This window comes from Mus caroli, chromosome 13 (genome assembly GCF_900094665.2).
Source record: "Mus caroli chromosome 13, CAROLI_EIJ_v1.1, whole genome shotgun sequence".
In the NCBI taxonomy this organism is placed as follows: domain Eukaryota; kingdom Metazoa; phylum Chordata; class Mammalia; order Rodentia; family Muridae; genus Mus; species Mus caroli.
In genome coordinates this window covers 23,018,922-23,035,815 of record NC_034582.1, presented here as the reverse complement: position 1 = coordinate 23,035,815, position 16,894 = coordinate 23,018,922, and the positions used below count along the sequence as shown (strand labels likewise).

The following is a 16,894-nucleotide window of genomic DNA, read 5'->3' as shown; positions in this document are numbered from 1 at the left end:
TCATTCACTAGCCCACCACATACTTCTGACCCTTATCTCTTATCTCTCAAGTATTCTTCCTATAACATATGGTTCTATTTCTTCTTTAACCTTGAGGAAACTGGCTAGAATTGTCAACAGAACTACAAAACATCAAATTGTTTTTTGGGGACTGGAGCCATTTTCACAAAATCAAATCTGTGAAAGTAAAATCACATCACAGTAAAATATTTTGTCTTCAGTGCTTTAACTTTTTTTAATGTACAGATCCTTCACTTCTTTAATTGGACTTACTTCCATATGTAATTTAGATGTTCTCCATTGTTATGCCGGTCCTCAGATTGAAAAAAAAAGAAGACAGAAAAAAAAGAAAGCTTAAAGCTTAATTTTGTTACATGATTAATCAATATTCTTAGTTCAATTTCTCATCTTTTCTAGAATATGATATCAAGAAAGTCTAATATTATTGTATAAAGATAATTCTTGTGTCTGTGTTAACTAAAGAAATATGTATTGTCAAAGGAAAAAACCCTCATCAAGCAGTGTTAAGTAGACAATCTTGAACATTCTTTTTCTTTAAATTCCTGGGATGGTGAAAAAATGATCTATGATACATGAATATTTATCACTCCCAGATTGATTGTGATTGTTATTGTTCCTATATGTGAGTACTTATCATTTCTTTCTTAATAATTTCTGTAAATGAAGATGTGTAATGATACCCATGGAGAATTTAGTTCACTGTTTACATCATTAGTTTGATATCAGAGTTTCTCAGGATTTACACTACTTTTAGAGAGAATTCTAATATGAGATTTCAATATAAAATTTATTATTTGACAAATTGACCACTAGATAATAAAAGGTCTAATGGTGATTAGTTGTTGATCTTATTAAGTCTTATATAAAGATACATAATTTTATTCACACTTGCTTTTGAATTTATAAAAGTTTAGATGTAAATTACACATAAATATTATTCTGCTTGAGTACAATAGAAAGTTTATACATTTACTTATATAGGTGCATGTACTAAAGACTTGACTTTAAAACCGAATGTTCTTGCCTTCATTGGGAAATGCTTTAGAATAACTATTTCTCTTTTCAATGTATCTGGTTCTTTATTAAAACTTTTTATGAATAATATGTTATAATGCAATGATAACAACATATATGCTACAATTAAAATTACATAGTGTTGAGTACTGGTAAGACTTGATCAATAAAGTGATGTTTAGTTTCTATCTTCTGGAACAGGTTTTAAAACATTATATACTATATACACTATATTTTCAGGAATTTTCTGAACAATTATTCATAAGTATTTCAGTTCAACTGAAAACTTTGCATTGTTGAAACATTCTTGTTTATTAACTTGAAGTGATCAGGATGAATTACACTCTTAGAACTGAGCTGGTGCTGGAAGGAGGCATGTTGAAAGCATGTAGGAGGGATGTAAATCCTAATGGACAGAGAAAAAGCATAATCTGTGATCCAAGAGAACACACATGAGTCTGACGAAAGAAACTGAGCTTTTCTTTGAGGTTTACACTCCCCAGACTATGCTCATCTGCTTCACAGTATTCTGCTGTGGTTTTTGTGTTTTGTGTCTTTCCCAGTAAGAAATTACATTCAATGAGGTCAAGGATGTCTGTCTTGCTTGTTTATCAGCATGCCAAAATCTTGCTTGTCTATCATGCCTGTTTATCTTGTTATCTTGCTTGTTTATCACTTGCCAAAAGATTGAGTAACTTGACACACATATTAAGAAATACATACCAGTTAAATGGCCAATAACTGCTCCCTGAAGTTAATTATAAGTTTGGAGCGTCAAAAGTTATTGTCTTTTCTACATGAAGCATCATTTATATAATCTGACAATTTTAAGATATATTTTTTTACATTCTTAGCCCAACCATGAATTACATTAAAAAAGAATTGTTAAACCATTTGTGCTATCCAGAATGAAACTTTATGAAAAGGTTTCAGAAAAGTTTCACATTGCTTAATTTCATTTTTACCATTTCTATTTTTTCTTTGTGCAATTAAGTAAAATGAGTGGTTTTGAGTAGTAAGTTCCGAAAACGATTTTGCACACTGGAGTACGTAAACTTTGCAATGTAATTTTCACATGGATCATCCATCAACATGACTCTGTTGTACATCAATCTAAGGAATAATATTTTTAAAGTAATTGTAGAACATGATTATTTTTAATAGTGGTTTGTTGAGCATCTCTTGATAGCAAGACTTAGATAAAAGAAAATAAGTTAGATTTGAGGAAGAAAACAAACAATACATTATGTTAGCTTTCCATTGGCATGGCACAATAATTGAGAAAATCACTTTCATAGGTAAAATTGCAAAATCAAATTTAAAGTTTAAAGTGGTTTTAGATCACTGAAGGTTTTGCATTGATCCCATGAAAGCATAGTTCATTATTCTGGGACCATGTGAAAGAGATGACAGAAGAGGAAAAAATGAACTAATATCTTAATTAAGACCTCCAGGAAAATCCCAATAACAATATCTCTTTCCAAAACCTTGTTCTTCTTTGTAAAGTCTTTACTAATTCATTACAGTTCTAATTGTCTTCAAAAAACAAGGATATGTACATATCCCAGTTCAAAACATATGCAAAACAGAGCATAGAGGAATGCTTAGAAAAAAATAGAAAACAACTTTAATGAGAACTGAGCTAAATTTCTACTTGTGGCTAGTATAGACATAGAAGGATTTTGATCATTTTTCCAGTCTCAGTTATAGTGAGTTATAGCATATTTCACATTTTACTTACTGATCCATTATGAATCTCTATGAATAAGAATGGAAAGGAAGTGGTTGAGATTACTGGAAGGGCTCAGTAGTGATAGAATGCCCTCTATTTTGCAGCTTAAAGATTCCCAATTCAATTGGGATCTTGTCAGTAATATATGCTCGAGTTAAAGAAGCAAATTGGTACTGGAAAACTATTCCACTTCTACTAATCTGGCATCCTATCTTAAGAACATTAAATGAATGTATATTCAGTGGTAGAAAAGTTAAAAGAAATGTTTTAGGGACTGATCATCTCTGTTTTCTTTGATGTGTGATTTGGGCCACAGGAAGATTAGAGGAATCTATTAAATAATTTGACTGAGATGAATTTGAAACTGGACCAAATAAGCCTTGCTAGATCCAGAGTAAAGAATAGATATGGGAGGCACCTAAAATAAATTTGAGGAGAAAAGCAAGAAGACAGAAGACAGACACATGTTTAACATCTAACAGTTTTTGCATTGCTTAAACATTTCATGGCATTTGAGCATCATAAAGTTCCATATTATTTATACTGTTTATCATTTTACATGAAAATTGTGCCATGGAGAGTGCATATCTTTCTGAATGTATCTGAGGCTTTTTTATTCTTTGTAGTATAGAGTCATTGTTTAATTGTCAGTGTTTTAATGAGGTGACTCAGTGATATATTGTAATTTTACATAAATTATTAATTGCCTTATTTGCATTCAAACTTCTGTTAATGGTGACAAGTTTTGATACCTACAACTCCATACTAGTGATATATTTGTTTATTTGTATTACAGGGTGAAATGAGATGTTGAAAAACTTGGATTTTAGACAGAAACATGTTTAAAGAGTCCGTTTTTATTTCTAATGAAGGATTCTTCACACAAAAACATTCATTCAAAGTTACAAATTATAAATTGGTTAAAATAAGATAGATTAAAAAGATCACTCTAAAAGTAAATTGGATGGTTGTGAGATTAACAATCTCTGTTATAGAGAAGTTTACACTTCAAAAGCCTGGTACTAGAGTCAATCTTACGTGAATCCTTGACCAAGCACTGGAATAAGTTAAACAAAGTAAGATGGCGAAGGTCTTCATCAGGTGACTGCAAGGATGCCAGTTCATTCCACACGGGATATCGCTCATTTTCTGGGGGTTCAGGTTGAATCTAATCACCAAAATATATCCATTTATTATTTATCATTATTTACTTGCTGTTATTCATTTTAAATATTGAAAGAACTCTTGGGATGAAATTAGAATTATAAGTTCTCAGATAAAGAGATGAATTTTAATGTCTCTATGCCAAAGTAGTGTGAATGTATTAGCCATGAAAATTCTATAAGATTCTTGAGTACATTTCCTGAATTCAGTAGATAGCAGATTAAGGCAAATACAGAGTCAGGAAAATGCTGTTTGCCTTTCAGAGATTGATTTTAGCAAGAGACAAGGTAAGTCTCAGGTCTCTCATAAGGGAATTTAAACATGTCCTTGCTATTGGCCTAGAGAATATTTTAATGATACTTTCATGTTCTACTTTTCAACCAAGTCTATTGTCCATAAAATACATGGCAAGGAATCCTCAGACATAGTGAGAACTGCACCTAATGCTTTCAGGTGCCAATAGTCCAGAGGTTGTTTGGACAGCTAGATCCACTGAGGCTGTCAGGATTCTTCCTCTTGCCAGGGGAAGGTACTTGATCAAAAGAGTATAAAGAGATATTCCTGCAGTGCAAAATACCCGGGAAAGCACCATTTAAATGGATTAAAGTGCCAGGGAATGTTTATTGAAGAGACCTTCTAACACAATGGATTATTACATTTTTTTATATATAAAATAATGCAGGTCTGCATTCATTCCTTATTACAGTAGTCACCTCTTTGATGAATGAAAGAAAGCAAAGGAATATAAGACTGCATACCTTGCTGAGTATCCCTCTAAGAACTTCTATAAGTACTATGATTTTTTCTTCAATATTTCTGGCTCTTGATATGATCTCATCTGGGGCTTGCTCCATATAACTCAGTTCAGTTATTATGTGATACAGAGGATATCTCCAAGCTGTCAGCATACTGATCATCTCTTTCACAAGGAATACACCCTAAACATCAATAATTAAACAACTGTATCAAGATTGATGAAATATGACAGAGTTAGCCCATGTGGTATATTCTCAAAGAAACTCAACTTAGCGTCTACTTATTATATTCATGTGAAAAACTATAAATGTAAGTTATTATGGAAATCTCAAAGTTTAGTCCTTTGCCTACAGTTTGAGTTAGACAATCTAAATATGTATGATTTGACTAAATACTTTTTCTAATGATATGTTTGATAATACATTTGTTACTCTATGAAGTTCTATGGTCTGTTCCCCTGTTGAAATCAGTAGTCTTTGATTTTTTCAATTGTTACATCTAGCAAATACAGGACCTGACTCTCATAAAACTGGTGGTAGCACTGCTCTTCAGTGACAAGTGGCCTAAATGACTTTCCCATAGGAATTCTTATATGGAAGCATTTAGTATAGTAATTATCACATTATTCATTAATACACTCATTTGTGATTTTTCATTTACTTTAAGACTCTGGGAGAAATATTCAAGTAAGACAGGCCTTTATATATTTGCCTTTCTGAGCTATGAGAAAGTAGACACTTGTTTCTTGCTGAGTAGCCTATGTATGAATATATGCAGGTGGAGAACAATGAAACAGCATTGGTGTTAATGAGTGAATGATGAACAGCAGAATAAACTCTATCTCCAGGTATGTGCTCACTGCCAAGGTCATATAAGAAGCTCATCTCTGAGTATAAAATGTTCCAGTGCTGCTATATAACAGTTTTTCTTTTGGCAATAAAAACAAATACTTGATTTGGTTCCATTGATCCACTGTGTCCAACATTTTGGCACTGTGATATGTCTCCAAATACATATGTGTTTGCTTAAAGCAAACTTTAAGAAAGGAAAAAACCTATAACAATCATAAATTGAAGATAGCTTGATACATGTACCTTGACATCAGAATGGATTATATAGTTGTATTCTGAGACCTGTAATGTTTTACTGGGATTCCCTTGTTCAGCTGAGATTACTAAGGACTGGGAGAAGACAGGTAATGTATTGAGGAATGTATATTCAGGTTAGAAGCAACAGTAGAACCAGGAAGTTCTTGAAAGTCAAGAGGAGAATTCTTTTTGATCAATAAGATGCAAAGTGGCAAACACAGAAGCATTTCAAATGTATAATTAATGAAACTGTATTTGCACTTCCTATACATAAAAATGAATATATTTAAGCATGTGTGCAGTTCAGTTCAAAGTGTCCTGCAAAATAATACATGTAATCCTAGCTATAGGCATTGGTAAAATAATTTACCTGAATGCACAATTTATGGTTCTAAGACAGCATTCTTTAATCTTTGGTATTACTTATAATTTATCATCTGTATAATAAGATTGTTTGACATCAGAAATGTAAATAAAGAAAATAGCCAATAAAAAATAACCAGAATACAAACAAACAAACAAACAAACAAACAAAAGAATGGTGTTTGATTAAACCCCCTTTCATTTTTCTAGGTGTGTGATTGAAACAATTTTCTCACAAATAACTTTTTCTTTCATATAACATATATTGGCTTCAACAGAGCAAAGCCAGTGTGAACTGCTTGCTTCCTCTGATTAAAGGACATGCTGTAGACTCACCGGCATCTGTCGGGCTCCCTCCTTAGACACTGAAATAGTCAATGTAGATGTGTGGCAGGCAGTAAGGTATCTGTCAGAGAACCACCTGCCTGGTTTATATCGCACATCCTCCATCTAATTAAAAAAAAAAAAAAAAAAACAGAAAACAAACAAACAAAAAAAACCAAAAACAAAAAGACTGTCTTAATTAAGACACAAGTAAATGAATACATGACCAGAAAATTGATTCATTTGTCAAAGTTATTTTCATTTTGTCTGTGTGGGCTTGTGCAAATGAACGCATATGCATGCACATGCAGGTTTTTGCAAGTGCATGTGTCATCAAGCAGTACTACCAGTGTGGGGATCAAAGGCATTGTTCCAGTTTTGGGCCTTTTTTACTACATCAAGTTAGCTGAACTGGCAATGCCTGAGATTATACTGTTATGACCTTCCATCTCACTACAGTAGGGCTGACCTTAAACACATGTGTTATCAAGTCTGCTTTCTATGGATTATATGGATCCTGAGATCCTCAAACCTGCACTGCAACACTTTGTCACCTTTCTATCACTCACTAGCTGTAAATTTTTTTTAAAGTAAGAACTGCATTAAAATGTGATCTGGAAGAATTCAGAAACTGATCTTTTCACCTATTGTTCCCATATTAATTCTGTAGTCATTCCCCATTAAATCCCCAGCTAGCCTCCCAAACAGTTTTTTTTTTTTCCGCTTACTATTTCAAGAGTCTCTTCTATGATTGTTACCCTTCTGAATTAAGGATGCTTTCTATTAGTGATGACATATATCATCTAAATATGCTGTAGCATGCTTCCTAGTAAACCACAGAGCTCTACAGTAGCTGGCTGGAGGCCCATTTTGTCAGAAACCCAAAGTGATGTACTTACAAATATCCCGTGCATTTCTGCAGTGAGCTCACTGACATTATGAGATAGTATGGTGGCATGATCAAGCAGGTCATATATAGACATCTCACCATATTCAGCCCAACTGGCATGCATGGGCACAGAGGCCACATTCTTCCACAGAAGGAAGTTTGACGCCAACAGTATCAGGAGAGTCCCTGCTATATGGAAACAGGAGCGAGGATGAGATTCATTCCTTTGAGGTTATCAAGGTTATTGTGGTAATCAAACATCTACCACTGAAAGATTCAATTAAATAATTAACTTATATAAATATATTTATTGGTTAAGTTTTTGGATTACTATGAAAATTAACACTGACTTTTTTTTTTAACAGTTTGAACTCAATTCTTAGTGAGCTTTTTAAAATTTACCTATGTGCTATTTTTTTTCTTTTTGAGTAATTACTTAAAGACAAAATTCAAAAAGCAAAATGAATACCATGTGAGATTAAGATACATAAGATACACAAACCAAACTGCGATGTAGAAGGAAAAAAATGTTTTCCTGAGACACATGATAAGAAAAACAGAGCTATTTCACATTTCACAGAACACAGCGAAGGTCCTATCATCAAGGTGGAGCTTCTAACTAGAATGCCAAGTTTTCATTTTGCCCAGAGTGATATCTCATCTAATTTCAAACTGGCCATCATTTATTTTATCAAAAAATATTCTAGTTCAGTGTAGCCTCTGGCCTTTGTGTATGGTTATCAGCAACCCATTCTTCCTACTTGAAGCTCTCCCTGTTCAGTTTTAACTTCTCAGTGGTTGTCAAGTTATGCATTTTCTCTGTTTTCTCATTTGTTTTGGCTCCTTTATTTTTCCCCAAGTGTCTGTTTCCACCATTTGACCCCTTCATCCCCAACCAAGCAGAGAGTGGTAGCAGCTGAAGTGACATTCTGCCTCTGGTTCTTCTGTGCCATCCGCTGGAGGATTTAGACACAGCATTCACTTCCTTTGTCATTGTCACCACTTCACCAGCAAAATCAAACACTTTGGTGATCTTCACCCTTTAGTTTTCTCTAGATATTTTGCTTTGATCTCAGTTTACTTGAATTTGACTACTTGGTCTCTTCTTCTGCCTTGAATTGTGAAGTAGGGTCTGATTTTGATTTCCATCCCTCTACATCAGGGAAACTTGGTCACAATCCATCTTCTTTCTTTTTCCCTGTATTCTCTGACACAAGGCTAGGGCTCTGCACCTACCTTCTTTTTTCTTTGCCTTCTCAGGCAGCTCTTCATCACTCATCTTCCTTCACTAATTCATGGACATCATCTTCTCTGTGCTTCTCCATTCAGAGACATATTGTCTCAATCCTCCTCTGACATGGAGAAATCTTTAGACTTGAATACATCCATGCAGCTGAGGCTCTAGGTCTTCATCCAGAGAACTACAGCTGCTGCCCACAAACAGCTAAGTCTATGAGAGAACATGAACCTGCAGGGCAGTAGCTAGAATGGCCTTCTGACATTTTTTTTTTTAATCATTCACCACTGAAAGAAAGTCTGCTGTTAGGAATTTATGCTGCTTCTCAATGTTCTGATTCCTTATGACACTGTCTCTAACTCAGCACTCAGGGTTTACATTTTGACTAAGACAACACACTTTATTTGTGTCTTATATCTTCATGCCTTATAAAATTAGACACATGATTGCCTATTGCTTAAAAGTAAGAGTGATGACAATCCAGTCATGAAAGGATACTGTATGCTGGATTTGCTAATTCACAATAATACCATGGCCTGCTCTTCTACCCAAGATTCAGAATGAGCCTTCTATACAGTTGAACTTTACAATCACTTGAGGGTAGAGTAGGTCAATGCAATATTATCAAATTGTGCTGGTGAAAAGGAGTGTTGAAAAAGGTGTGACTTTTATTAAGTCCTATTAATAGATTCTGGAAGACTGAGTGCCAGCACTGTAGACTATCTCACTGGGGTGTGTCTTAAATGTCTGTGTAGCAGAGACCCCACCCCATCACGAGTGCTGAGACTCATTTGCAGGTGTCGATGCTTCCAAAGCACCACCTTTACTTTTCATCACATGAGCACAGAAGCCCTAGTATTCTTCACTTTATCTATATTATTGCTTGCTCTATCAAACAATCATTTTACACTTTTGACAATGATCCATGTTAAACTCCTCTCTAATTTGCTAATTTGACAGACAGACAGACATATCTCTAACATACCAAGACTTTCACTCTAAACACAAAAGAAGCAATTCATTTTAGAAACATGAGTTAAAATCAATTTTTGTATTTCTTGATACCATTACTAAATAATTTCTGAAATAAAAAAAATGTGATTTTTCAGAAATTTAAATTCCCCCAAAACTTTCATGATTCATTAGTTTTCTGGGCTGGCCAGTTTGCCAAAACCAAACAGTCTTTTTAAACTCTAGGTATGGATTTACAAGCTTCAACCACCCCAGGAGATTTCACCATTCGTTTGTTTCCTTTAGTTCAACTAAGATGCTGAATCATCTTAATAATTACCACTTGTGTTGAGGAGAAAGAGAAATCACATCTTTAAAAACTGTTGTAAAATGGTCTACATTGCTCCTGAGCAGGTCCTTTCTAGATTATGATTTTTTCCTAGGCCTTCTCAATTAAATATGTCTGTTAACCCCAGGTATACAAGATAAATCTCTAAGAAAAGAATATCAGCCAATAACCTTGGAGAACCAATAAATATATAATATTTACTTATAAGGCATTAGTGAGAGCTTACGTACAGAAGTAAGGTTGACTCAAAGACAGCATCTGGAAAATAACCACGTCTGTGGGCCACGGAGGAATGCAGCTGCGCTGGAGTCATCTCAGTTTATTGTTCACGTTTTATATACTCTGGCAGATTGCCCCAAGGCCATGTACTACTGGAACAGGAAGGAAGTAAGGTATAAAACTGAATTGCTTCATACGAATAGGTTCCAATTACTGTCCTGCTTCAGGGAATGTTAACAGTGTCACCACTACTATCATAGACCTGCCTTATCTAAATGTTTCTGCCATTTACAGGGTATAACTATATATACTGCAGTTTATAGGGTATGAACTTACTTCTAGATCTATAGAGCCAGAGCCTTCTCTACTCCTTGATCAGGGATAATGACCCTATCAGTGTAAGTGTAAACTGTTCTTCAACACATACCCCATTTCCTCAGATACTTGCATTCTTTCAGTGACATGTTTTAAATGTTTGCTGCCTCAGAAGAACATAAGATCTGTACATGAATTGTAATGAATATTAGGACATCTATTTTCATCATTTTAACTGACTATCTCATTTTGTCCTGTAACCTGTGACTACTGTAAAGATTTGCTCTGGGCAAAATAAGCCTAGAGAGGAATCATTCAAAATCATTTGTTAGGTATATTATATCCATGTATCAAGGAAAGGTGAATGATTCTTTAGTGTTGCCTGTAACCACAGTAAATCATTGTGCACATTTAGGGCAAATCCAACCCTTTCATCTCCATTTGTCTGTACTAAGATAAGTTCTCTCCATCTACTGCAGCCTATAGTTCAGAAGTTTTTGTCTGTAAGGTTTTGCAACAAATTAGGGGATTCTATACTTACATGTTTCCTAAAATGTCTCTTAACATAGGATTTACAGGTCTCATAGAATGTCCTTGCATGTAATCAACATTTGCATCTTGCTTTAGATTTGATTTAGTAAGTTCTCACTACCAAAAACTTCTTCCTGCACAGTAGAGAGTGCAGAGGCAATCACGGTTTCATCTTGGACCCCTAGAGAGGCTTGTTCTCTCTTTTTTGTCTTGATTTTCTTGTAGTCCTAATATATATATATATGTATATATATATATATATTATATAATATTATATAATATTATATAAAGGGCTCTGTTACGGTAGTTCTAGAGAACTGTATGAACCATTATAAATATTCATGTTTCACTTTGCTTCCTAGTCTCTCTATACTACTGACTAGTGAATGATGCCTGACACAACAATTCCTTTAGAGATTCATCTACCTAATTATCCTATAGACACGAAGAGGTAATTCCAGTAGTCTCAGTGACTAACATTGTACAAGACCAAAGAACTAGTCTCTAAGTGCAATGTCTGGCCAGAAATATTCAGTGGTCTGATAAGGGACTGATTGGAAACAATAATGGCAAATCATCTTCACACACAAATAAAGGTTTGATACATCTCACCCCACTTTCACACATGGAAGCACTCTCACTTTTGCAAGTAAGCCTCCTAACCACTGGACCAAAACCTTCACAGCAGTGATTCTTGTTTAAATGATAGGATTAACTTCATTCTAAATGTCAACAGGAAGCTCAACATTTCCTTGAATCTTTACTAATAGCTGACCAATGTACATACAGGTACTGGAGATTTTTTTCTTTAAAAGACTTATTGGACTGTAAAATTAAACTTATTTTCATATCTAGTGCATATCATGTGAATATTTTTATACTTTTCTCTTGGTTTGTGTTTTTCTGTTTGTTTACTAGAATCTTTAGATCTTAAGACAAATTAGTCTGGAACTCACAACATATCTAGTCTTATCTCAAATTTACCACGGTATTTCTCCTTATATATCTGGAAATCTGGAGTTTCAGGTATGATCCATACCTGCTTTATATGAAAATATATCTGAGATAATTTCTGATGCCCAGGAATAGCATTCCCTCTTTTTGCCCTCCATTTTCCTCTCTTGATTCCTCTCCTCTCCCCTTTTTGAGGGAGCCATTTCGAATAGCCATTTTTATTATCAATAAATATTTTTCTTACTCAAACTTTCCACAAATTTAAGAGACAAAAATAGAGAAATAATGTGTTATGTGTTATACCAAGTTCTGTGACTGTGAGTACTGGTAGGTTTTCATAAATAAAACTAGATCTAGCTTTTCCAGGTCTAGAAATATTTTTATATTAGAGCATTAAGGATGTAATGAATGTTTAGGCATTTACTACACAATTATTCATAAATTGTATCAGTTCAAAGAAAAAGAGTTTGAGTAATTGAAAAGTTCTTCAGATCAATGTGAAGTGAAACATACCTCTAAAGGTTCACTTCTGCTAGGATACACTGATAGAAATCATTTAGGAGGGATATAAATCCTGATGGACAGGACAAAAGTTGGATTTGTAATCCAAGTGAATACCTTGTAGTTTGAATTAGCACAGGAAATGAGGCTCAATTTTTGCTTGAGTCCTAACTTGACATTATCTGAAACACCTTTCCCAACACCTGCTCACCTTGAGCCTCTAGCAGATCTGTTGAATCTTTTCTTCTAGAGAACAGTTCACCTCCTCACCTGGTTTACAAGGTCCATGTGTCCTGTTGGTGTTCTTTATTTTTTCCAGTAAGAATATATGTTTAACAAGTTCAGGCCTGTTTATTGTTTTTGCTCATCAGTTTGGAACCAAAGACTGTGTAAGTGCCTGGGCAACTGGAAAAGGAAATACCTTGTAATCACTGGGTACCTAACAGCTGCTTAGCCTGATTGGTTAAGTTTGGAGATTCTGTAGGTTACTGGTGATTGCTGATAAAATATTTTTCATTTAATCTGACAGGATTAAGATACTTTCTTTTCACTTTCTCAGCATGGCATTAAACAATATTTGAAAACACTTGTTACACTAGTTGTAGTAATCAGTTGGACCATTTGTAAAATGGTAGTAGATTTGGTTTAGTTCAAAGATTGTAACGTCTACTCATCTTGGTGTGATTATGTGAAGTGGGTGCTTCTAAATAGGAAATTAAGAACTTATGGTCACTTGATCTTTGACAAAGGGGCTACAACTATCCAGTAGAAAAAAGACAGCATTCAACAAATGGTGCTGGTTGAATTAGCAGTTAGCATGTAGAAGAATGCAAATCAAACCATTCTTATCTCCTTGCACAAAGCTCAAATCCAAAAGGATCAAGGACCTCCACATAAAACCAGATACACTGAAACTATTAGAAAAGAAAGAGAGTAAGAGCCTTGAACACATGGGTACAGGAGAAAATTTCCTGAATACAACACCAATAGCTTATGCCCTAAGATAAAGAATTGACAAATGTGACCTCCTAAAATTGCAAAGCCTCTATAAGGCAAAGGACACTGTCAGTAGGACAAAATGGCAATCAACATATTGGGAAAAGATCTTTACCAAACCTACATCTGATAGAGGGCTAATATTCAATATATACAAAGAGCTCAAGAAGTTAGACTCCATAGAACAAGATAACCCTATCAAAAAGAGGGTACAGAGCTAAACAAAGAAATCACAACTGAGGAATACCGAATGGTTGAGAAGCACATAAAAAAAGGTTCAACATCCTTACTTATAACAAAAATGTAAATCAAAACAACCCTGAGATTACACCTCAAACCAGTCAGAATGACTGAGAACAAAAACTCAGGTGACAGCAGATGCTGGCAAAGATGTGGAGAAAGAGGAACACTCCCCCATTGCTGGTGGGATTACAAGCTAGTACGACCACTCTGGAAATCAGTTTGCCAGTTCCTCAGAAAATAGGACATACCAGAAGATCCAGCAATACCGCTCCTGAGCATATAACCAGAAGATACTCGAACATGTAATAAGAGTACATGCTCCACTATGTTCATAGCAGCCTTATTTTTAACAGTCAGAAGCTGGAAAGAAACCAAATATCCTTCAATAGAGGAATGGATACAGAAAATGTGGTACATTTACACAATGGAGTACTATTCATCTATTTAAAATGATGAATTCATGAAGTTCTTAGGCAAATGGTTGGAACTAGAAAATGTCATCCTGAATCAGGTAACCCAATCACAAAGAGCATACAAGGTATGAACTCACTGGTAATTGGATATTAGTTGAGAAGTTCAGAAGATCCAAGTTCCAATTCACAGACTGCATGAAACTCAAGAAGAAGGAATACCACAGAGTATTTCTAGATACTTTGGTCTTTGGTCTTTCTAGAAGGGTGATCAAAATACCCATGGGAGGAGATACAGAGATAAAATTTGGATCAGAAACTGAAGGAAATGTCATCCAGTAACTCTCCCACTTGGGAATCCATCCCATGTATAGTCACCAAACACAGACACTATTGTGGATGCCACAAGTGCTTGCTGACAGGAGCCTGATATAGCTCTCTCCTGAGAGGCTCTGCCAGTGCCTAACAAATATAGAAGTGGAAGCTTACAACCATCCATTGGACTGAGCACAAGGTCCCCAAAGGAGGAACTAGAGAAAGGACTGAAGGAGCTGTAGGGGTTTGCAGCCTCATGGGCGGAACAACAATATGAACCAAGGAGTACCCACAGAGCTCCCAGGGACTAAACCAGAAACTAAAGAGTACACAAGGAAGGACTCAAGGCTTCAGCTACATATGTAGCAGAGGATAGCCTTGTGTAGCATCAGTGAGTGGAGAGTCCCTTGGCCTTGTGAAGTCTCCATGCCGCAGTATAGAGGAATGCCTGGACAGGTAAGCAGGTGTGGGTGGGTTAGTGAAACAAATATCACTCCCATATGTGACTAAATTGCTTCCCAGGTCTTTCTGACTCGTCTTTCCATTCATACTGGTCATGATTATGGTGAAAGTGCTTGAGACTTGGCTGATTACTGACATTCTATAGGCATCGGAGAGGGGATAATATGCTAGAAGATATTCCATAAAATACATTTGAAAGATTTTCAATCCTAAATCAAAAAACAAGTATAACATTGTAGAAATAGTTTTCAAAGTAATTAATTTCATTAGTTGATTGATTGACTATCTCCTGAGTATGAGGCAGTAGGTGACAATAACAGGTAGGTTTGCTTGAAATCATCTTCTGGAATGAGCCCCATGATTGGTTATCCAATACTAAGTTTTATGCCCTAACAACAACAACAACAGTATATGTGTTTATTTAACAATAATATGAAAAAGAGGCCATGAATTTAAGGAAATGTAGGCCTGCATGGGAGAGGTGAAGAGAGAAGATGGGGCAAATGAACTCATCATATTTTAATCAAAAATTCAATACATTAAAATTGATGGCACTTAATAGTGAAGTTTCATAGTAGTTACATTGTCATTTTACTACCAAAATCAGCCTATAGATACCTTCATAATGAATCTAGGGCTTTTCTAGTTCTTAGTAGAATCAATCATTCATAGTCTCAATCCTTACTTTAATAAGATGATTCACACTAACTTGGTGTCATTTCAGGTAAGCTCGAACTACCTTACTTGCAAACAAAACCTCAGTAAATGGTGATATAATTGTGGCATATTTTGATACAGCTAATCCAATGCTATTGATTGATTTTGTATTGCATGAAAAATAGACATCAAAAATTAGATTTTTAGAAAATATATTGTAAATAGAGAACTTTAATCACAATGCAAAAATCTATTATTTTCAAAATTTATAAAACCAAACCAAACCTCAAACTAAAAAGTTTCAAACAATCATATCAGAATTAGATGTGGTAGGCTTAAAGTTAGCAAGCACTGTCATAGACAAATCAGAACTTTAGGAGCTTTAGATTATCACCAATCTTCTGTGAATCCCTGCTCAGGCACTGAAACTGGCTATGAAAAGCAAAAGCATGAAGGTCTTCATCAGGTGACTGACTGCAAGGATGTCAATCCTTTCCAGACTGGTTACTCCTTGACTTATTTGAATTCAAGATGAATCTAATCACCAAAAGAAAAAAACATATTTTTCATTATTATGTGGTGGCCATTATTCATTACAAATGGTAAATGGATAATTGAAGGGGACAGTTAGGATTGTAAAACTTCTGACGAAAGCATGGAATTCAATATAGACACATTAGACTAGTGTTAATGCATCAGTCACAAAAATTCTAAAGGATAGATCCTTAGAAATATTTTGTGCATACAGTAGATTGAAGATTAAGGATGTGTTCATATATAAGGAAGATGGAGGAGCAAGAAGGGGCTACCTGCCTGTAGACATGGATTTTACCAGGGATAATTCATGAGAAAACTTAAACATGTCCTCATTATTGGCCTGGAGTATATGGTCCTGATGCTAAAAGGGAACTGTTGCCCAATTCTAATTTTCAACTAAATCTATTGACAACATAGTACATGGAATCTCAGATTTGGTGAGGAATTTACCTGATGCTTCCAGGTTCAATTAGTCCAATGATTGTTGTAATAAGACCTAGTGATGGTGTCAGGAGATTTTCCTACTGTGGCCTCCCTTCCCCCAGCCTGGAACCTGCTTGCTCAAGGGTGGAGCTAACGGCTCATTCGTCCTGCCACGCCCACTGCTGGAACCTGCCTTTGCTGCCTGGAGGCGCACACGTGTTCGTCCTGCTACTGGACCCTGAGTTACTTGGCGGGATATTGGGTTCCCTCCCCCTTCCTTTATAACTGAGTGTCTGGAAATAGTAAAATTGAGCCTTGATCAGAACTTGTTGTCTTGGCTCCATTGTTTCTTCCGCCCCGTCTAGATTCCTCTCTTTTCAGCGAACTGCCATTCTCAGTTGAACCGTTCGTGTTGTGGACTGCGGGCAGGCCGCAACACCTAC

General features: G+C 35.3%; 1 protein-coding gene across 5 annotated transcripts; it reads right to left on the bottom strand.

Annotated features, from left to right (window-relative positions):
• Nucleotides 1-3,606: 3,606 nt before the first annotated feature.
• Nucleotides 3,607-16,555, bottom strand: LOC110308314 (prolactin-6A1). 5 transcript variants are annotated; one of them, XM_021180772.1, is made up of 9 exons: nucleotides 16,479-16,555; nucleotides 15,886-16,028; nucleotides 12,620-12,813; nucleotides 10,964-11,087; nucleotides 10,119-10,259; nucleotides 7,362-7,540; nucleotides 6,475-6,588; nucleotides 4,690-4,869; nucleotides 3,607-3,935 (listed from the first exon to the last, which is right to left on the bottom strand). In XM_021180772.1, the coding sequence occupies exons 5-9, from the start codon at nucleotides 10,144-10,146 to the stop codon at nucleotides 3,744-3,746; spliced, it is 693 nt and encodes a 230-aa protein (XP_021036431.1). In that variant the 5' UTR covers nucleotides 10,147-10,259; nucleotides 10,964-11,087; nucleotides 12,620-12,813; nucleotides 15,886-16,028; nucleotides 16,479-16,555; the 3' UTR covers nucleotides 3,607-3,743. The 5 variants fall into 5 exon arrangements, with proteins under 5 accessions (XP_021036431.1, XP_021036432.1, XP_021036433.1 ...); XM_021180776.1 differs by having other exon boundaries at nucleotides 3,735-3,935; nucleotides 7,362-7,537; XM_021180773.1 differs by lacking the exon at nucleotides 10,964-11,087 and having other exon boundaries at nucleotides 12,679-12,813.
• Between the last annotated feature and the right edge of the window lie 339 nt (nucleotides 16,556-16,894).

Bases quoted from the DNA above. Each gene is read 5' to 3' on its own strand.
- LOC110308314 (XM_021180772.1), bottom strand. From the start codon at position 10,146: ATGCTGTCTTTGAGTCAACCTTACTTCT. The intron at 7,541-10,118 runs GTACGTAAGCTC...GTTTCCATATAG, and splicing joins TTTGAGTCAACCTTACTTCT to CAGGGACTCTCCTGATACTG. The intron at 6,589-7,361 runs GTAAGTACATCA...TTTTTTAATTAG, and splicing joins CAGAAATGCACGGGATATTT to ATGGAGGATGTGCGATATAA.